We start from the raw sequence: 22678 nt of genomic DNA on the forward strand, positions 1-22678 counted from the left end.
TGTAGTTTTTCCATGTTTCTATGTACTGTAATGACAAGAGCAGCTCAAAGGCTGGGAATTCTACAGTAACAATATACCTCCTACCACCCCAACCTATCCATTATCGGCAAAGGATATGCCATCACCACTGTGAATTCGTCATCTAGAGGACCAGGCTAATTTAAATCCAATTATAAAATCTGGAACGTAAAGCTGGTTTCAGTAATGGTGACCATGAAACCCCATCTGGTTCACTAATGTCCTTTAAGGAAGGAAATCTGCCACCCTTACTGCAGTGACTCAGGAAGCCCAACAGATAAATTTATTAGAGAATGCAAAGTAAAACCACTACCATGGGATACACACACCAGTCCCTGTCCTGGGCCTGCCTCATAAAAGGCTCAGGCGATGAGTTCCAGCTGGGCAGGCCACTGCCCGTTTCCAGGAGAACTCAAACTCAATGACGTCCACAGTGAGATTGATCAGTTATTCCCCATGGATCTCATGGGGATTATAACACCCCTACCAATACCATCTCCCCAACCCCTGAGTCCCACGACGATGGGGTGTTCTCCGTCTATTTGCCCGTGGCCTCATCTCCATCGCTTGTGAAGTCTGGTCAGGGACGTATAACGGGCCTTTTCCGTGAAGAGCATCAGCCACTACAAAGGGGCTCGTCCTCACTGGTGACCACCGCCGCCTCTGTCTCCATGTCTGATCCAGAACCTTCATCATTCAGAAGACCATTTTGAGTTTCTAGAGGGCAGAGTTTCCCATTCACAGGCTCGTGTAAAGGATGGTGGCATGAACATAGAAACAGTTGCCTGTTCGGAGGGTTCCCTGTGACGGAGGTGATCTACTTGCTTCTTCAAGATCTTTCCCCTGGTTTTTACTGTGTAAAACACCGGTCTTGTTTTCTCGAGAATAACTCTTGGAATCTATGGAGGGCCACACCAAAGTTCCTCATATGGACCGTATCTTCTGATTTGAAGTCTCTATTCACTCACTGGCTATAATGGCTCTTCTTCTGAGCTTCTTGTTTCAACTCAATGTTGCTGGCCAAATTAGAGAACATCAAGCTAAGCCCAGGCTCAAGCTGCAAACCATCAATAGCTCTACCGGGGCTATTCCAGTCATCATATGTGGCATTGTCCTATAATTAAAAAAGAAACGTGCGAGTTTATTTCTAGAGAACTTGTGATTTGTTTCTTCATGCCGCTTTGGAATATCTGAACCACCGATTCAGCCAGGACGTATGAGGACAGGTAGTACGGTGCTATCCAGATGTGCCTTACTCTATTTGTACTCATAAAGGCCTGAAACTCCCCAGTGGTAAATGGGATCACTTTATCCCATTTACCAAGAAGAACCTTGGGTATAACAATGATTACGAAAAGATTGATAGCGTTTCTCCATGGTATGGTAAGATAGCAGAGGCCATCCAGTGCACGTCTATCCACTTTGAACGGGCATTTATCAGAATTAAAAACATGAGACCATAAATGGCCCTGCAGAGTCTGCATATACTGAACCCAGGGTCTCCCTAGCCATTCCCAAGTCTGTAACGAGGCTGCCTTCTTATTTTCCTGGCAGGTTTTGCACTGATTTGACCAGGTTTTTGATCACTGTCTGTGCCAAGCCTTCAGTCATAGATCCTTGCAAGCATTTTCATCTTAGAAATTCATGGATGGCCACTGTGCAAATCTTGAAGTGTTGATCGCTGGCCTGGATGCCGGACAACCACCCGGATTCCCCAAAAGATGGTGCCATCTTCGATTATCAACTCTTAATATTTAGAGTGAGAAGGTTTCAAATCCTCTGTCAGACACCCTTGTGGTTCGCCACTTAGGATGGGACATAGTTCCATCAGTGTAATGTCCTTTTGGATCCATGTCTGGATTTGCTCAGCAGATCCAGACAGAGTGTCCATAAAGTTCACAGTTGTGACGACTTCATCTATCTTCTGAAGAAAAGATAGGTAGGTGGATAATGGCAGGTGGCTCTAGGGGCTATATGTCTCCCTGAACCATGTTCTAAGGTAAATTCATAGGCACCTAATAGCAGTGTGCCCAGTATTGGATCCGGGCTCACACAATGGGAGGAATCACTTTGTCTTCCTTTAAAAGGCCCTGAGATTTGTGATCAGTTACTTTGGTGAAATGCCGACCATAGATGTACAGGTGAAACTTTTTCTCTGCAAACACCATGCCCAAACCTTCTTTATCGATCTGAGTATACTTCCTCTCTGCATTCACCAGGGTTTGTGATGCATGCGTGATTGGACTTTCTGCCCCATCATCCCAACAGTGAGATACCACTCCTATCCCAGAGGCATCACAGGTTACAATGAGTGGTCTCATGGGGTCATAATAGACTGATACATTTGTTGACAGTTGTTGTTGTTAGACGTTTGCAAAGGCTTTCTCTTTTGGCATTTGCACTGACAATTTTTTGAATTTTTTTTGACAGGATATGGAGAGGGTCACCAAGTTTGGTACAAATTTTCCATAGTAGTTTATGAGACCTAGGAAAGACCTAGAAAGAAAGACTTCCTTGGGAGTCAGAGCCCATTTTCAGGCTTCCACCTTCTCTTCAACAGGGTGTAATCCATCCTTGTCAACTCTTTACCCAAGATACATTACCTCATTTACCTGGAACACATTTTTCCCTTTTCATCGAATATCAGCATGAGAAAAACACTGTCAGATCTCCTCCAAATGTTCATTTGCAGTAGCTCCTGTGATTAAAATGTCATCCAAATAGAGTACCACTCAGGGCCCCCCTTAAAGGATGTTCTCCATTACCCTTTGAAAATGGCACAAGCTGAAGACACCCCAAAGGGCAAATGAGTAAACTCAGCCCTTTGTGAGTATTTATGGTAACATGCTTTCTAGATGAGAACTCAACCTCCAGTTGGTGGTAAGCGTGGCTCATGTCTTAATTTGGAAAATACGTGACCTTCCCAGCCAGCTTCACATACAAGTCTTCTATGCATGGCATAGGGTATCTGTCTAAGCAAAAGGCTCTGATGACATTGTCAAGTTTTAAGACTGGGACTATTGGCACGTCCCATTCAGCAAATTTTTCTGGGTGTATGTATAATGCCAAGTTCCTCTCGATATTCCAATTTAGCCTCTTGTTTGGCACAAAAGGCACGGGGAACCATTTGTGCCTTTAGGTATTTAGGTCAGGCCTCTGGTTCCACGTAGATCTTGGCCCTAGCACCTCTAATCTTCCCAGGGCTTTCTTGTAAAACTTCAGGATACTTCCCAATGACTTTGTATAAATTGTTAGTACCAATTTTAAAGATCTGTTGCCAATCTAGCTGCTTTTCTGTAGCCAGTCCCTTCCCACAGTCTGGGCCCTGGTCATTGAGCTACTATTAGGAGGAGTCAAACTGTGTAAAACTGGAGTTACAGTGGGTCAAAATATACGTAAGGGCTCCCCAGTGTATATGCCAATCTAACCTTAGGGCAGGATCTTCAGCTCGCCCTAAAACCAGAGACTCCTGCCTGAGGTCAAAGGACCTTTGCACAGTTCCACTCCGCCCCCTCCCCCCCCCAACCACAATTCTCCTGGTGAGCGTGATAGGAAAATTACCCCCTTAGTGTCCCACCAGCTTAAAGGTAATGTGCCCAATTGGAGTCGCCTAAGAGTTTGCTCCCTGATAATAGATACAGCACCTCCTGTGTCTACCTCCATGTCTAGGGGTGGCCATTTACTTGGAGCTTAATTTTGATTGGAACCACGTTGGGTATGGTGATGTAGTTCAGCTGCATCAATTCCTCATTCTTGGGCTGATTTATTTGTAAGGAACAAACAGCAAAGAACAATACAGCACAGGAAAACAGGCCCTTCAGCCCTCCAAGCCTGCGCCGCTCACACTTTCAACTAGACTATTCGTTTGAATCCCTCCACTCCCAGTCTGTTCATGTGGCTATCCATATAATTCTTAAACAATCCCAGCATGTCCACCTCTACCACCTTGCTTGGCAGTGCATCCCAGGCCCCCACCACCCTCTGTGTAAAATACAACCCTCTGACATATGTGTTAAACATTGCCCCCCTCACCTTGAACCTGTGACCCCTTGTGTTCGTCACCTCCAGCTGGGAAAAAGTTTCCCACTGTTCACCCTATCTATGCCCTTCATAATTTTATACACCTCTATTAGGTCGCCCCTCATCCTCCATCTTTCCAGGGAGAATAACCCCAGTTTGCCCAATCTCTCCTCATAGCTAAGACCCTCCACACCAGGCAACATCCTGGTAAACCTTTTCTGTACTCTCTCCAAAGCTTCCACGTCCTTCTGGTAGTGTGGTGACCAGAACTGGATGCAGTATTCCAAATGTGGCCTAACCAACTTTCTATATAGCTGCAACATCATACACCAACTTTTATACTCTATGCCCTGTCCTGTAAAGGCAAGCATGCCATATGCCTTCTTCACCACCTTCACCTGTATTGCCACCTTTAAGGATCTGCAGACATGCACACCTAGGTCCCTCTGTATGTCTATACCCCTGATGGTTCTGCCATCTATTGTATAGATCCCCCCTACATTAGTTCTACCAAAATGCATCACTTCGCATTTATCTGGATTTAAATTCCATCTGCCATTTCTCTGCCCAATTTTCCAGCCTATATCCTGCTGTATTCTCTGACAATGTTCATCGCTATCCGCAAGTCCAGCCACCTTTGTCCAGCTCTGTCCTGAAGTGGTTTCGCCCTTCAGCCTGGGCTGTACACATTTTGCCTGTTTCGGTAGCCTTGTCCAGGGCAGACCCTACGATTACAATTGTAGGGGATGCACTCACTTCTCATCATGGAGAGACTTCCCATCTGGTTCTGGAATCTTGTGGCCTCCAAAACCAATAGCCCTTTCTTGGCAGCAAATGGGAAACAACCCCATGTTATTGCCTGGGGACTAAGTTCTGCAGTATGAGGGTCATCTAAAGCTGAGGACAGTCTTGTCGAGATAAGCACTTCATTTGACATTGCTTATCTTAACAAGACTCTCCTTGTCTCAGTCCAGGCAGAGGGAGGTCACGGGAGTCCCGTCTCTGTCATGCACAGAGTGAACATAACATTAACTGGAACAAGTTTGGAAGCCTCCCATTCTAGCCACAACTCAGAGATATTTATGTAAGACACTCCTCCCATTCAGGACTTGACATTCCAACCTATCTCTCTTCCCCTACTGCCCCCCAGTCAGCTGTGAGCCCTACTTCCCCTCCTGCCCCACCCCATCCCACTGCTGTACAGGCCTTATTCTGCAGCCCTTCCGGCCACTTATTCCATTGCCAAGTCATGGGCCTTGTCCTGCAGCTGACCTGAAGCAACCCACTCCTTACCATTAGTGTAACCACCCTTCAATTACAATATGACAGTGAAGCTGTGCTCTGAAACCAAGGTGCTGCAAATGCCGTGCAATGCAAGGTAGGTGCGCAAACCTTGAAGTTCTGAGCAAAGTGCATGTCACCAGGTTCCTTATATAACATTGTGAAACATGTCAGTCACACTGCACACAGACATGCCCTATTGACCCAGTGTGGGGAGAATAATTCCAGCAAACACCCCTTTTATTAAGTATGCATAAGCAGTATAGTTTTTGGAAAAGACATTCTCAATATTGCACAGTGGGGAAAGCACCCTACTATTGGAGGTTTTTATGGCACTAACACAAACTGGCTTTATGACTAATACGTGCACAGGGGCAAAAGTCTCATCATCAAAGTTCCTTTATTTACAAGATCACTTCAGTCTCACTGATAATTTAATAGGTTCCGATTTGGTTATTGCTTTGCAAAGTGGCTGTTCCTCATCAGAGGTAGGTAGAACTTCCAGGGTGTGTATTCTCCTGTAACCCGGCCTATGTGTCCTTTTCGAAAATGTCTGTTTTGAAACCTTGCTTTTCATCACCGACTTCTGACACTGGCAGTTGCAATGTTGTGCCTGGAGGAGCTCTGCAGGGACTGCTGTCTGTGTAGACTTAATCCAGCCTTGTTTAGGCCAGGTTCTGTGGGCAAACCTGGATTCCCTTGTATCCAAATCCTTCCTGAGGGCAGATATGTAGTGGCCAGCCCCATAGTGATTGTCTCCCAACTCTAGTGTGGGTGTCTACCTCCATCAGAATATCATGTAATTCATGTGCTCTGCTCGCCACTTTTCCTGAAGACAAAGCCAGTTGTAATGCCTGGTTACAGTCCAGCTGGCCTCTGTCAACAGACATTTTTGTATGGCCGTAAGATTCCGTACAATCAATCTTGCAGTATCTCATTTAACACCACCCGAATTTGCAAGCCTCTGCCAACTGCATTAATCTTGCCAAGAAACTAATGATAGACTCGCCTGACTCTTGGAATGCTGAGTAAAACCGGTACCTTTGCAGGATGAGAGGTGGCTATGGTCATAATACTCTTTTACTAAGTCTGTCAATTCCTGGAAGGTTTTTTTGTCTGGTGCCTCCGAAAAAGTTAAACTGCATAACAGCAAAAGCTGCCGGTCCACAAGCAGTCAGCCTGTCAGCAGTTGCTTTTTATCTGAGGCGATGTCGTTAGCTCTGAAGAAATACTTAATCTGTTCTACATATTGGGCCCAGTCTTCCACTGCAGGATCAAAAGAATCCAACTTCCCGAACAGAGGCATGTTTGCCCAGCAATGGCTTAGCCTCAGTGTGTTAAGCGAGTTCCTTCGGGTCACTCCTTTTTTCTCATCGCCACTGTAATAAGTCCACTTAGGCTTCACCGAAGTTCCTTCATTTACATACACAGTGCTTACAGTGTGCTACCTGCATCAGAGTCCAGAGGGATTGACATTTCTGTTTATGTACAGGACATGGGGCTCCTGGATTGAGCCATCAATTAGCTCTCATGCAGGGACATCATACTCAAGCATGCCAACCTCAATTGCCTGATTAAAGTCATCACAATGATGTAAAATTGATTTTCGCATCCTTGTGTTTTTTGCTCCCACCCAAGGTAAAGCCTTTCATGGATGGGAGAGAAAAATACCATCATCAATTTTAATAAGTTCAAAGATAGCTGATAGGTCCAAAGCGTGATCTGCAGACTCTGCCATATGACAGGCAGGTTGTAATAACTTTAATGAGGTCCACAAGGTGAACCTGTGAGAATATGAGCTCTGTGATTGAGGAAGTTAATGCTGTCCAATCCAAGAGCCCTGCCGTGGTATTTAATGTGGAGTGTCTGGGTTACCTGCACTCAGGGTGTATCCTCAGTTCTGGTGAGTACCACTGATCTACAATATGCACAGCAGTGACTTGCCAAGCTTCCTTCGACAGCACCTTCCAAACCTGTGACCTCTACCAATAAAAGAAAAAGCAGACATATAGAAATGCAAACTCCTACAAGCTTCCCCTTATTAGGCCACACATCATCCTGATCTGCAACACCGTTCTTTCACTGCTGCTGGGTCAAAATCCTGTAATTCCCTCTCTAACAGCAATTATGAATCGGCATTTCGATAACACTTCAGCCTGAAAAAAATCTGATCATTGAATGGGTGAAATTCAAACGAAGGAGCCAGAGGCCAGTTGGTCCATTAATTAGTTTATTAATGACTTTATCAACTCATTAGTAGTTGCAGCAATGGAGCCTTAAATCATAAATTAATTTGCAACCATAACATAACGTGCTCAACAATGGGATGTTGGGACCTTTTGCAAACTAAACAAGATTTCATGTTAGAGAAAGCCAAACAGTTTGCAAGGTAGACAACAATGCAACACAGGATGTACTTCAGGAAGATGCTATGGCTCGGGAAGCGTTGACCTCAGAATGTAGGCAAAAAGTCAGAAGCCACCTTCTCCTGAAAAGTCCTTGGAAAAGCCTGCCAAAACCACCGAAGTGGCTGGGAGAAGCCTTTCACCTGTATTAAAATGTTCCAGATGCGGCATCAAAGACAACTTAGAGAGGGGGAATTGAATGCTGTCTCTATGGCAAGACCAGTCATTTTAAACAATTTTGCAAATCTAAAGTTCCACTTAGAAGAAGCCTGGAACAAGCTTCCAACCATTTTGAAGACCAGGAAATTGGAAATAAAGCAATTCAACGTGACCATTTCCTGGGAGAAATCAAAGATCTCAGGAAGTGGTTTTGGTACATGCAGTTAGAAATCCAAGGGTACAAAACAAAATTTAAATTGGACACCAGGGCTGGTGGTCAGAGCCTTAGTGGACAAATTGGACTGGCTTAAGGAAGAAGAAATCCAAGTGTCTGAATTAAAGCTACAAGGGCCAAAGACATAGACTTTGGCGCCAGGACGTCATTAGCCATGCCCCCAGTCCATCTAGAAGGATACAGACCTCGTGTTTCTGAAATTTTTCTTGTAGGCCCGAAACTATTCGGTACCTTTCAAACAATCTGCTTCAGAAAAGTCAGTTCACTACAATACTCAGGCACGAAAATAAAGAAATAAACAAAACTATATCTGTTTAGTATGTCAGTATGTCCAGGACTTGGTCTTCTGAAAGATGAGGTAACAATAGAGAGCAATTGAGAAATATTCAGAGATGAATTTCCAAAGGTGTTCCAAGTACTAGAAAAGTCCAACACTGCATCAGAAATGGAAAACCACTCATTACACACAGTAAGCTGATGTTTATTGTAGAAACACTATCGAATGGGCCACAGGAAAAATTTGCAGTTCTCTTACTTCTAGTTGAATACAGGTTAGAAGACACAGAAACAATGTGCACTAAACAAGATGGTGTCCATCTGATAGAGGAGCTTCTAGGCCTTAGTTGGCTCTTTTGGTTCAGAGTCTAAGCAAATTAAGCTGTTACAGAAGAGGTAATCTAGATCCTACATCTTACTACACTCCCAATTCCACTGAAGTGTTTGTTTCGTTTGAGGAGAATCAACCTTTGTTAGAGGGAATAGAGATGAATTTGTCTACTTATTTCACTGAGCTCATTGATCACATACATCAACAATTGCATGCAGTGTAAGCTATCAAGGCAGAATGAGGTACTTAACCCTAAAGTGGAGAATCACAGCTTATTAATTTGGACTAATTATTACTGTATTAATTTGTAAGCTGCATCTGACTCTTGAACCTCACCAGCAAGTCATGATGCACTCAAATTCTTTCAGTAAAGAAGTAGAGGCCCAAACTGCAGAGCTTCTTCAGGTTAAGTGTACTATGCAGGGATTTCATATAGATATGGTTCGGAAGTTTATTCCATTGTTGATGATGGTGCAATCCTACTTTCTCTTACTGACTTACAATCCTGTTGTCTGTAGCGGAGCATTCCTCACACATGGAAATGATACCACTATCTCCAGAAAGTATAATTCTTACCCTGCTTTACTATCATTCCTATGTTCTTCATTCTCCTTTTCTTCTACCCAATTTATTCTTGTGTCAGATATTGAATACTTCTCTTGTCACAGGAGTAGGGAACAACACAGCTGTGAAGTTCTTCATAGAAGAAAGTGCTTCATTTTTCCAAGCTGGTACTTCCACATTTCCCCAGTGTGTTAACGCAAAAATTACAGAAAACAATGGAATATACATGTTCTATACATCCTTCACAAGAGCCAACAGCACTGTAGGGGCTGACATCTTAAGTGGCAATGACTTGGGAGTGCGGAGTTAGGAGTTAGATAGAAACTGTAAACAGCACAGAGGTTAACAGATAATGAGAATATAAATAGTTTAGCAAAACAATTTAATAGTTTTTTATTATAGAGGGTGCAGAAGAGATTTACAAAACCATTACGGAGGCCTCAGTTTCATGTATAAAGAAGTTGTGGTTATTCTTCCTAGAGAGAATCTCAATAGAGGTAATCAAATTCATAATCTGAAATTGACCCCAAAATATAGTTAACAGTTTAACAAGTGCAGTCAAGGAACCTGTGAGAGGCAGGAATTTAACAAGTCCTTTAAATTATAGCAACTTTTGGACTGAATGACTGGTTATAGATCAGGTCTCCTTGGGCTTGAGAAATCCAGCAGCAGAAAGGAAGATTCCAACAGCTGTGCTTTATAAAGCATTGCTTGTAGAACAGAGGGAGCTAACCTGCAGCAATCATCCTTCCTTCCACAATCCACCAACACCTCACCCCTCCTTATGATTTTCTCATCCTGTCTCTTACTGTCTGGGAGGAAAAGCTTGCGCCTTCAATCTAACTGGTTACTGAGGAATGGGGGAAAAGAAAGAAATGGTCTTGCCATGCTTCAAACTTCTCTGTGATTCTAGGTTTCCCAACCACTACGTCTCCCCTTCTCCGTTTCTGTGTGTAAATATTAGGGTATATGTCTCTGTTAATAAAATTTAAACTCTTGTTGATCTCTTCTTTGGATTCCTCCATGTGCATTCACACTTTCAGGGAGGTTTAAACAAGAACAGTTTTAAATAAATTCAGTAGCACTGTTATCAAGAACCCCAAAGGTCTCCATGTGTTACTTCGTATTGTGCTTCATTTAGTTATTCAAGTGACATGCAAAATCAAACTGTTACACAATTCTATTTTTTGCTTTATGAAAATCTTGAGAATTTATATGAACTTTGTCTTCTCCTTTCCCTTTGTTGAGTTCAACAACATTAACATCCATTTATATGGCACCATATAAAAAAATGAATGCTCAGTGTGCTCTAAATATTACTGTTCAGATTGTCATACCCAACATTTATGTCATCCATTTCTTCTTCCTGATCAGTTACTGTACTGGACGCTGATCGTTTCCTCCCAAGCTGCACTGTGCTCCCTTCTATAGATACAAAAATTCCATGAAAAAGTCAACTTACACAGAGATGTTAAACTTTACACTCTAAAGCTAGTTGATGAAATCACTCAAGACAAAGGAAGATTAAATCTATAATCTGAATATTAAATCCCCCAGATTGATTTATTGGCTGTACTGACTTTCCAGATAAAAACACATTCTTTCTCCAATCACTTAGATAACAAACAAGGATATGGTCTTTTCTCTTAGGTACTGTAGCAAGAAGTGTCACCAAGTGCAGATTATCAAAAGGGGAAATGTGAATTTTTGTATGGCAGACCATAGTTTAAAGATTTAGGCACAATAAATCCCACGTAATGCAACATTCAAAATGTCAGCTAGATGTCTGAATAATTTCATAGAACCCAGTATGGGAAGAGTTTATGTGACCCATCGTTTCATCTCTGCTCACTGTACAGACTGCTTGGTGATTTGTATCAAAGGACCCTTGGTATTTTGTATGGTATTGGTGCTAGCAATTCTGCAAATTCTGGATCAGCATACCTTCTCAAAAGGTGCTGCTTTGAGGTTCTGAATGACTTTTCCAAACTGACACTATTTAAGGTTGAGTTTTTACAGCAGACTGAAATCAGCCTGTGTGACATTAGTTAGGAGCATAATGAAAATTTTAATTAAGTAATTACAAATCTCATACAAGTCAATATTGAGTCAATATCAGCCCCTTGGCCAAGGGTTAAATATTTAACCTTAATTTACCCATAAGTACTCATTTGGGGGAGCACGCCATTTCAGTTATTTTCATAATATAGATAGTACCCTGCAGAATTTGCTGATTATTTTACACAATTCTGCTCTAACTCTCAAGGCCTGGATTGTTGCTCCTGTGGTGAGCGCGCAGAGTCGGGCAATTATATTCAACAAGGATAAGCGACAACCATATATTAGATTTTATTAGCGAAAGTTCGATGTTCGCACACATTTGACCAAAAACTGAGGACCACAAATAATTCTATAATTACTTTTATTAATATGAAATTTCCTAACTCTTAACTTTCACAAATATCCAGCCTGTGAGTAAACTTTCACAAACTAAAATTTATTCATATATATATATATATATATAACATGTATCAATACGTATGCCTTAGTAATTATTTACCAAAATTCACTGAATTCCGGGGAAGTGCCAGAAGATTGGAAAACGGCTAATGTTACGCCGCTGTTTAAAAAAGGTAGCAGACAATAGGCAGGGAACTATAAGCCGGTTAGTTTAACGTCTGTAGTTGGAAAAATGCTTGAATCCGTCATCAAAGAAGAAATAGCGAGGCTCCGAGAAAGGAACGGTTTGATAGAGCAGATGCAGCTCGGATTCGTTAAGGGGAAATTGTGTTTGACGAAATTATTGGATTCCTATGAGGATGTGACTAGTGCTGTAGACTGAGGGGAACTGGTGGATGTGGTGTTTTTAGATTTTCAAAAGGCGTTTGATAAGGTGCCTCATAAAAGGTTGCTACAGAAGGTTAGGGTGCACGGAGTTGGGGGTAAGGTGTTAGCGTGGATAGAGGATTGGTTGTCTAATAGAAAGCAGAGAGTTGATATCAATGGGTGCTATTCTAACTGGCGGTTGGTGACTAGTGGAGTGCCGCAGGGATCAGTGCTGGGGCCTCAGCTATTTACCATTTATATAGATGATCTGGAGGAGGGGGCTGAGTGTAGGGTGATGAAATTTGCTGATGACACGAAGATGAGTGGTAAAGCAAATTGCATGGAGGGCATGGAAAGTCTGCAGAGGGATCTGGATAGGCTGAGCGAGTAGGCGAGGACCTGGCCCATGGAGTATAATGTTAGCAAGTGTGAGGTTATCCACTTTGGCAGAAATAATAGTAGGAGGGCTTACTATTTAAAGGGCGAAAAGCTGCAGCATGCTACGGTGCAGAGGGACCTGGGGGGTCCGTGCGCATGAATCGCAAAAACCCAGTCTGCAGTTGCAGCAGGTGATCAAGAAGGCGAATGGAATGCTAGCCTTCACAGTGAGGGGGATAGAATATAAAAGTAGGGAGGTCTTGCTGCAACTGTACAGGGTACTGGTGAGGCCGCAGCTGGAGCTCTGTGTGCAGTTTTGGTCACTGCACTTGTGCAAGGATATTTTGGCCTTGGAGGGAGTGCAGAGGAGGTTCACTAGGCTGATACCAGAGATGAGGGAGTTCGACTATGAAGAGAGACTAAATAGACTGGGTCTGTACTCATTGGAATTTAGAAGGATGAGGGGGTATCTTATAGAGATGTATAAGATAATGAAAGGGATGGATAGGGTAGAGGTAGAGAGATTTTTCCCGCTTAGAAAGGATAGCAGTACTGGAGGGCACAGCCTCAAGATAAGGGGGGTGCAGTTTAGATCAGAGTTGAGGAGGGACTTCTTCACTCAAAGGGTGGTGAATCTCTGGAATTCTCTGCCTGTTGAAGTGGTGGAGGCTACCTCGCTAAATATATTTAAGTCACGGGTAGATGGGTTTTTGACAGACAAGGGAATTAAGGGTTATGGGGAGAAAGCAGGAAAGTGGAAGTGATCCACTTCAGATCAGCCATGATCTTATTGAATGGCGGAGCAGGCTCGAAGGGCTAGATGGCCTATTCCTGCTCCTATTTCTTATGTTCTTATGTATATATTGAACAATTAGCCATAACTGGAAACATAAGGAGAAAGTCAATAATTCAAGATTGAACTCAATTTGACTTAGGATCTTTAGTTAAAGATGTTAAATAAACGCAAATTTATATTGTTACAACTTAAAATATAGAACATAGAACACTACAGCGCAGAACAGGCCCTTCGGCCCACGATGTTGCGCCGACCAGTTAAAAAAAAAACAAAAAAAAACAAATATACTTACCTTTTTCATTTGAAACTTCAAAAAGGCTTACTTGTCATTTGGAAATACACTGCCATCAGTGAGCAGTGTTATAGAACATAGAACATTACAGCGCAGAACAGGCCCTTCGGCCCACGATGTTGCGCCGACCAGTTAAAAACAATGACCCACTAATCTAAACTAATCCCTTTTCGTCCATAAACCTATCCACGGATCTCTTAAACGCCCCCAAACTAGGCGCATTTACAACTACAACAGGCAGGGCATTCCAATCCCTCACCACCCTCTGGGTAAAGAACCTACCCCTGACATCTGTCCTATAACTACCCCCCCTTAATTTAAAGCCATGCCCCCTCGTGCTAGCTTTCTCCATCTGAGGAAAAAGGCTATCACTATCCACCCTATCTAAACCTCTAATCATCTTATATGTTTCAATAAGATCCCCTCTTAGCCGCCTTCTTTCTAGCGAAAACAACCCCAAATCCCTCAGTCTCTCCTCATAGGACCTCCCCTCCATACCAGGCATCATCCTGGTAAACCTCCTCTGCACCCTCTCCAAAGCCTCCACATCCTTCCTGTAATGTGGGGACCAGAACTGCACACAGTACTCCAAGTGCGGCCGCACCAGAGTTGTGTACAGTTGCAACATGACGCTGCGACTCCTAAATTCAATCCCCCTACCAATAAACGCCAAGACACCGTATGCCTTCTTAACAACCTTATCTACTTGATTCCCAACTTTCAGGGATCTATGTACACATACACCTAGATCCCTCTGTTCATCCACACTATTCAAAGTCCTCCCGTTAGCCCTATACTCAACACATCTGTTATGGACTGTATACACACAAAAACATTACAGCTTGCAGGACCCCACAGCTGCTTCATTACTTGAACTGCATAGATTGGAAGTTCAACTGCATAGGTCATGTCTGTATGTGGTCACATAGAACACAAGCCATTTATATGTGCTGTGAATATTATCCTTAATACAAAATGTAACTTGTATTATGGAATCCATATGAGCATGCCACAACTTTCCAATCAACATGATAAAAGCTGCTGTTTCACTCATTCCTACCTATCCTAAAGTTCTCCAACAACTGTTCCTGTATACAGAGCACCAAGAATTTTTCTACAATTTAAAGCTGTCTTATTTAAAGTGGCAATTTCCCACCAAACTCAATGTCAATTCTAAGTCAGTCAATTACATGGAACACCTCAAATATTTGCCCTCAGGCTAATTTTTATCTGTGTAAACATGCTTCTGGGTGAATTTTTGAGCATAAGAGGAATGAGCTAGCAATGCAACACATGCCCACTTTGAACACTATGTGAACATCAAGTATTTTCAACTCTGATAGAGCAGAGCAAAATCCAGAGTAGTTACTTCTATCCGAGCTAACAGCCTTTCAGTTTCAGAACAGTACCCTTACTGTATCTGTAGTAATTCAGCCAAATACCAGTTTTCTGTCACCAACACAGTTCCTGTGGCTTACAGTCAAACAGTCACTTTGGGACATACAACTCCAGTCTGGGTGAAGTTCTGGCTTAAAAACCCTCGCTGACTGCCTCCCATTGGCCAAGTCTCCATTCACTTGTGCATACTCCACAAAGCCCATGACAAGATCTAATGATAACATCCACGGCCTTCATGACCATTGTAACATCCCCCCCACCCCCAGGTCTGTGTCTCTCCCAGCACCCCCATTGCGAGCAAGTTCCTTCTGTCGTTTGGATGGAGGGCCATTGAAGGCGGGGCTGGTCAGGTGTTTAAACCTAACAGATATCTTCTCTTTTGGACGGAGCGTCACGGTTACTGAAATAGGTTCCTCTTCAGGTTCTGCTCCAGTCTGGAGGCCCAGATCTTCAGCTCCATCTCTGAATCTGCACCTTCGCTATCAAGGAGGCCAACAAGAAATCAGCTTCAAGTTGAGGACTAACACTGGCAGCGACTATCTCCAATGCCGGTGGCAAGGGCAGATCAGGCAAGTACTTGAAATGGTCTAAGTGTTTCTTTAGAGTTTTAACCCAAACTTTGACTTAAGATATTGATCCTATTTTCTCCATAATGATCCCAGCGACCCATCCGCGACGATCCCCGGAAGTTTCTTATATGAACCAGAATCACCTGTTGCAAAAGTTCTCTGCCCTTGAAGAATCAAAGTTTCTTCTTTGGTTTTCCTGTGGAGGACTCTGTCCTCCCTGCCAAATTTGGGAATAGCAGGTTCAATCTGGTATGAAACCGTCGTTCAAAATAGCTCCACTGGAGAAACACCCGTTGTGGTGTGTGATGTGGTCCTACAATCAAATAAAAATCATGCCAATTTAGTCTCCATGGATGCTGCCAGTTGTTTCTTCATACCATGTTTGAAGGTTTGAACTGTCTGTTTTGCCAGTCCATTGGCTGATAAAGTGCTGTTTGGATCTGTCAGATACCATTAGAAAGCACAAAGTTCCTGGAAATCACCACTACTAAAGGCTCTGCTACTATCAGAAACTAGGACTTACAGTTTTCTGTGTATGCTGAAGCTTTATTGCAATTTCTTGATCCTAGCCTGGGAAATCATGGAGCCATATGGTGCACCTTCAACCACTTGGAATGTGCATCCACCATGATTAAAATCATAAAACCCATAAGGGAATTTGCAAAGTCCACATGTACACCCACCCATAATCTGCTAGGCCACTGCCTTGGGTGTAAAGAAACAGAGTGAGTTTTTGATTTTCCTGGCACAAGTCATATCACTTCACCAAGTCTGTGATGTTAGAATAAAAACCAGGTTATCAGATATAACTCCTGGCCAGCAACTTCATTTTTGATACTCCCAGGTGGCCATTCTGTAGTTCTGTTAATATTGGACGTCATTCTGGGGGCGGAACAATTACACTGGATCCCAAAGAATGATCCCATCTTCAACACTAAGTTCAGATATCTTAATGAGGTCAGGTTTAATTTCTTTGGGGGGTCATCCTTGGAATCCACGGGGTAGGATCATGTGCTTTATTTTAGATAAAATTAGATCTTTTTGAGTCCAGGCCTTAATCTGCCTTGGTGACACTGGCAAGATCTCCAAAAAGTTCAGGATCATCACAGCCTCTTGTACAGCTGGTAAAGGAGCCAGGCTTGTGGGCAACAGGAAGCGACCCAGTGCCTGAGCACTGGCTATCCAGGCTCCAGTGAAGTGTTCCAGAAGATATTCGTAGGCTGCCAACAAGACCAGCATTATATCCAAGTGGAGGTGATGGGGGAAACTGCCTCGTCTTCTTCGAAAGATAGAATTTCTTCACATCAATTACTTCCGCCAACTCTTTCTACTCAATTAAAGAGTATCTTTGCCCTGCCTCCTGAAAGGGTCCAGGAAGCATACACAATGGGCCTCTCTGTAATGTCTTTCCAGCCACGTGACAGCATAGCACCAACCCAGTATGGGAAAGTGTCACAGATTAAAATTAGTTCTTTCTTAGAGTCAAAATGGGCCAGTAAGTTAGATGACACAATGACGTTGAACCTTAGAAAAAGCCTCTACCTGCAGAGCTTCTCAGGACCATCTGTGATATTTTCATAATAGGGCTTGCAAAGGGGCCAGGATGGAAGCTAAATGTGGGATAAATTTTCCGTAATTAACTAACTCCAGGAAGGAATTTAATTCAGTTATGTTCCTTGGGATTGGTGTCTCCTTGATGGCCTTTAGTCTATCCTCTGCTGGATGTAACCTATTGTCATTGCAACATTTCATTATGAGGTGGTCCAAATTGACAGCGTTCAGCTAGTTCCCGCAATCTAGCCAAGAATTTAGTCAGAGGTTCCCCAGAGGTTCTCTGGGGAACTACTGGGGACTTGGGAGACATAATGGATTTTTTTAAACCAGGTCTACCATTCACTGTAAGTTTTTACATCGGGAACATTCGGATAGGTTAGACTTACACTCAAAGTTGGTATGCTGTAACAATATCACTTTTTGATTTTTGTCTCCTTCAGTGTTGTTAGAATGGAAGAAATATCGCACGTGCTCTGTGTATTGGGCCCAATCTTCCCCATTGGAGTCATAGAGCTCGAGTTTCCCAGAAAGAGGCATAATAGATTTTTATTACCGGAAAAATTCTTGACATTCGAAAGTTGTCCAGAAAGATGGAGGAAAAAAAGATTTTTTTCCCCTGTCGCCAATGTAGTAATTCCAAGTAAAACACCAGTTACCCATTTCCAACACCCTTTATTGTGCAACAAAGGAAAAGGCCGTGCCTATGGCTTATAGTCACATAGTCTTCACCTCAGGACCTATAACTCAAGTCCAAAATCACCTGCTGACTGCTTCGGGGGCCTGCGGAGATTCCACGAAGATATATTGATGATCCCCATGGCTTTCGTAGTCATCAAAACAGTATCTATGTGATCTTATCCTAATTTCTAACGCAAACTAACGTCATTATCTGTTTTGTGTAACACTTTCAATGTAGTCCACACCTACCAGGAATTAAGTCCCAGACACCACACTGTACTTACAAATGGCAGCAAAAGAGAGGCAATGTTATTTCTATCAGTTGCTTACAAATAAATCTAGTTCTTCAGGTGTGCTAACACTACACTATTTACAGAGTGATCTGGCGATTCCAAATGTACTTTTATGTGATTTGTGGCTGATTGGGTAGAGAAAGGTATCTTGCCAATGTTTCATTCAATGTAAAGGCACCACGAAGGGATCTTACACTTGTTGTTACCAGCTCAGCCTCTGAAAAATTTTAGAGGCATGCACAGATAAGTGGGTCCGTGGGGACAGGGGCAAGAAAGATAGCATTAGCACAGTTCACAAAGGGCAGTTCTGCTGCAGAGAGTTAGAAGATGGTATCAATGGACCACAGTACAAAGTGTACAAAGCCAAAACACAAAACAAAAGGTATACAAACCCAAATGTTGAAGTGCAATCAATGTTAGGAATCGTGAAGGAATTAACAAATACTTTGCATAGTGATTTGCACATACTTTGGAGCCCATTTCCATCAGCACACCCGTACAGCCCACAATAAGTGATGCCTGATGATAATGCTGCAGCTTCCATTAATGTACAACAGCTTTCAAGGTTCTGAGAGCAGTGGAAATCCCATCTCTTATTATCATGTTTCTGGATACCACTATTCAAAGAGATTTCCAGAGTGTCATAGCAGTCTTCTAATCTAAGTTCCAGGAGAATAGCGGTGACCTGCTGGACTCTTTGATGATGACCACTTTGCTGCAGCCATCTCTGCAACTCCACCAGTGCCTTAGTTGTTACCAGTCAACCAGCCGAACAAGACTGTTGCAGCCTGTTGACGATGCCACTGTCTGAAGCAGGACCTGTTTGAGGTCTGCCCTCCAAGGCCATTTCCTGTCTCCTTCAATGCAAATCAGTAACTCTCCACCGTAAGAGTAGGTCATTCAACCCCTCAAGTCTGCTCCACCATTCAATAAGATCATGTCAAATCAGATCACAAATTTGACCCCATTTTTCAACCTGCCCCCTCGTAACTTTCACTCCCTTGTAGTTCAACAATCCGTCTAACTCAATGCTGAATATATTTAATGACCTAGTCTCCACTATTCTTTGGAGTAGAACATTTCAAAGGTGAATGACCCAGAGGGAAATAATCCATTAACATCTTAAATGGGATACTCTTTATTCTGAAACTATGCTGCCCAGTTCTAGATTCCTCCATGAGAAACATCCTCAGCATCTTTCCAGTGTCAAGCTTATCAAAATCCTGTTTCAATAAGATTACCTCTCATTCTTCAAAGCTCAATGGAGCATGGGCTCAACCTTTCCTCAAAAGACTACACCTTCATCCCAGAATCATCGATTGAACCTTCGCTGAGCTGTTTTCAATGCAACTAAGACGACCAACACAGTCCACAGTATTCTGTACCCTCTCCAAAACCCTCTCCAGTTGTAATAAAATGTCCCTAATTCTCTCATTTGTGTGACAACCCCCATGATCTGCATGAGGAATCACTAGTTGACCTCCTGGATGGGCTTGTTGAATACGAGCCCCCTGGGGATTGGTAACAAGCCAACCAGGCGGAACTTGTATACCAATGCCTGAGACACTGAGAGGGTCCACTAACCTTTTAGTCCTGGTTGGGACCTGTTGTGTTCACCACAGGCTTGAGGTAATTATTTATTATTTATTTTCATTTTGTGCAAAAAAGCACGATTTGTTCACAGCCAACTCCTGGAGTTTATAATTATAATTTGCTTTCTAATTATTTGCTGTATCTGCATGGTAATTTCTTGTGATTCATGTTCGAAGATGCAGACCCCTTCACTTTAGATGTTACACACATTCTTCCAGCCTTGGCTCAACTAAGCTGATCATCTTATCCAGCCTTCTTTTCCAGCCTTTTCCTCACCATGTTCCAACTTCTCCCCTTCTCTCTGCAGACTCTCCTGTATCCATCTTCCTCATTCCTTTCCCTTTTTACCCAGTTCTCAACTCCCCTCTTTCCCTCCACCTTACACCTTCTGCATTCCCTCCCCGAGCTTTTTCTATCCTACCCTTCTCGACTATCTTTTCTCCAATCTCTAGATTAATTCCCAACTCTCCTTTCCACCAGCTTTCTCTCCCTTTCTGTACCCACTCCTCTCAATCATTTTATTCACCTAACCCTTTCCACACCTTCACCCTCTCATATCTGCCTTCGCTGTTCACCCGCTACTCCTTCCCACTCATTTTCCTTTTTCCTGCACTCTTATATTTCCTTCCTCCCCAATCCTCCGTTTCCTTCACCTTTCTCCTCAACTTTCTCTCAATATCTACCCCCTCCTGCACATGAACTCTCTCCTCTCTCTCACCATGCCTTTCATTCCTCCTCTGCCTTTCCTTCTTTGCTCACTAACACCTTTATATCTCAACTTTCCCTCACACTCAGTACCTCTTCACCCTTCCTCCCCTCCTCTCTCATCTCCAGTGGTGGCATGTGTGGAAGAGAGAACTCAAGCTTAACAACTGACCTCTAATTACGAAGACGAGGTGCCAAACTAAGGCCTGATCTATTGGGTGAGTTGAGAATATCCTATGTTTTAGGACTCCAGAATTCTGTGCTCTTATTCAAAATATCACAAAGCAGATTAAGTTGGAGTATGGCATCTCTACTTTGTAATTCGAGAGCAATTATTAAACTTGGGTTCTGTCATCCACATAGAACATAAGAAATAGGAGCAGGAGTAGGCCAACTAGCCCTTCGAGCCTGCCCCGCCATTCAATAAGATCACGGCTAATCTGTCGTGGCTCAGTTCCACATTCCCGCCCTCTGCCCATAACCCTTAATCCCCTCTCTTATCAAAAACCCATCAACCCGCGTCTTAAAAATATTTAGCGAGGTAGCCTCCACCACTTCAACGGGCAGAGAAATGACTTATTATAGAGTACATGGTATGCTTACAGAAAGTGTTGGGAGATAGTCCAAACTATCATATTCATGCTCGTTGGTTGCAGGAGTGATGGATGTTGGGAATTTGGAAAAGAAAATGACGCATGAATTTAATTAAAACAGCAATTTCTAAAGTAACTTAACTGTGCTTTACCTAACTGTTCAGTTTCATAGCTGTTTCCCAACTGTTTTGCATTGTCTTCATTGAATTCATAAAGTGAATCATAGGCTGCTTTCTCTTTCTGATTTTTAACAGGATTTCTCCGTCCTTTATTAGCCATATTTCAGTCAAACCTTAGAACAAGTAAAAAGGTACAACATATTTAACATACTTCCAAAACAAAGGGGAACCAAGATCCAAAGTAACCAATGGCACTTCTCAAAACTAGCTGAGAGTGTCAATTCATAATGATAGAGAGTGAACTATTCATTAGCTTTCCTGAGGTTCTTAGTTAAAACTCTACAAATGTTCAGACACTAGCCTTCGGATGAGAACTGTTATACTGCATTCTGAAACAAATTGTAATATAAACTACCATTTAGTTTGTACAAATAAACGTGGACTGACTTGGTGATTTACTGAGAAACAGTATATATTTGGATGATGATTTTACTGAGTGTAGAATGTGGGAGATCGTCCAGCAGTTCATTGTAATAATCAAGTTTAGAAATAAAGTAGGTATGCATGGAGGTGTAGCAACAGATGAGCTGAGTCGGGGTAAAGTTGGGCAATGTTAGAGGTGAAAAAAGGTGGTATTAGTGATGGTGCAAATATGAGGTTGGACGTTCATCGTGAGATCAAATGTAACTATAACACAGGACTACTTACATATCAAAGCAGAGCAGCCTGCGATACACAGCCAACAAATCCCACAATCAAAGAATCAGATCACGCTGTGCAGTCAATTGAGAATAGTTGTGGATAATTAAATGGAGGCCACTCCAAAAATATCCCCATCCTCAATGATGGGAGAGCCCAGCACATCAGTGCAAAAGGTAAGGCTGAAGCATCTGCAATCATTGTAGCCAGGCGTGCCATCCAGATGGTCTATCTTGAACTCCAGGAAATCCAGAGTAAAAATCATAAACTGGGACAGCTGACTTCAATGGGGCAAGAATGGAACTGGGCTAGACAGATGGAATGAAAGGCTGATGGGAAAAACTCTAGCTAAACAATGGACTACCTTCAAAACAGAAATAGTATGGACACAGTCAAGGTATATTCCTTTAAAAGGGAAAGCTAGGGCAAACAAATCGAGCTCCCTGTGTGAAAAAGATAGAAATAAAAAAAGAAAAAACGTGTGCCTGTGACAGGTAGAAAATACAGTTGAGAACCAAGGGGAATCCAGGTTCAGAGGGAGGTAAAAAGCAGATTGAGAACAGGGATTACGAGAAATGGCTGGCAGCCAACATAAAGGGGAATCTCAAAATCTTCGACAGGCACACAGTGAAAGGATAGTAAGAGGAGGGCAGATTAGGAATCAAAAAATTTATACATGGATGCACAGGCTATGGCTGAGGTATTAAATCTTTACCAAGGAGGTAGATGCTACCGAGGACAAGGTGACAGAGGAGGAAATTCTATCCCTAGGAGAGTTCAAAATTGATATGGAGGGAGTGTTGAATAGATTGTCAGTAGTGGAAGTGGACAAGGCACCAGATGAGATGCATCCAAACATACTGAAGGAAGTGAGAATAATTACACTGGCCATAGTT

The 22678-nt window shown here is 42.8% G+C and overlaps 1 protein-coding gene across 1 annotated transcript in view; it reads right to left on the reverse strand.

The window, feature by feature from the left end:
• The window catches only part of sycp3 (synaptonemal complex protein 3), an 84046-nt gene that overhangs the window by 57985 nt on the left and 3383 nt on the right, over positions 1-22678 (reverse strand). Inside the window, exons 2-3 of the mRNA XM_080209786.1 lie at positions 21117-21256; positions 10627-10714 (exon numbers count right to left, since the gene is read on the reverse strand). Of these exons, the coding sequence (XP_080065912.1) occupies positions 10627-10714; positions 21117-21243 (215 nt within the window). The 5' untranslated portion in view covers positions 21244-21256. The remainder of the gene's footprint in view (positions 1-10626; positions 10715-21116; positions 21257-22678) is intronic.

This window comes from Carcharhinus amblyrhynchos, chromosome 22 (assembly GCF_965287045.1).
Source record: "Carcharhinus amblyrhynchos chromosome 22, sCarAmb.v2.hapA, whole genome shotgun sequence".
NCBI classification, from domain to species: Eukaryota; Metazoa; Chordata; class Chondrichthyes; order Carcharhiniformes; family Carcharhinidae; genus Carcharhinus; species Carcharhinus amblyrhynchos.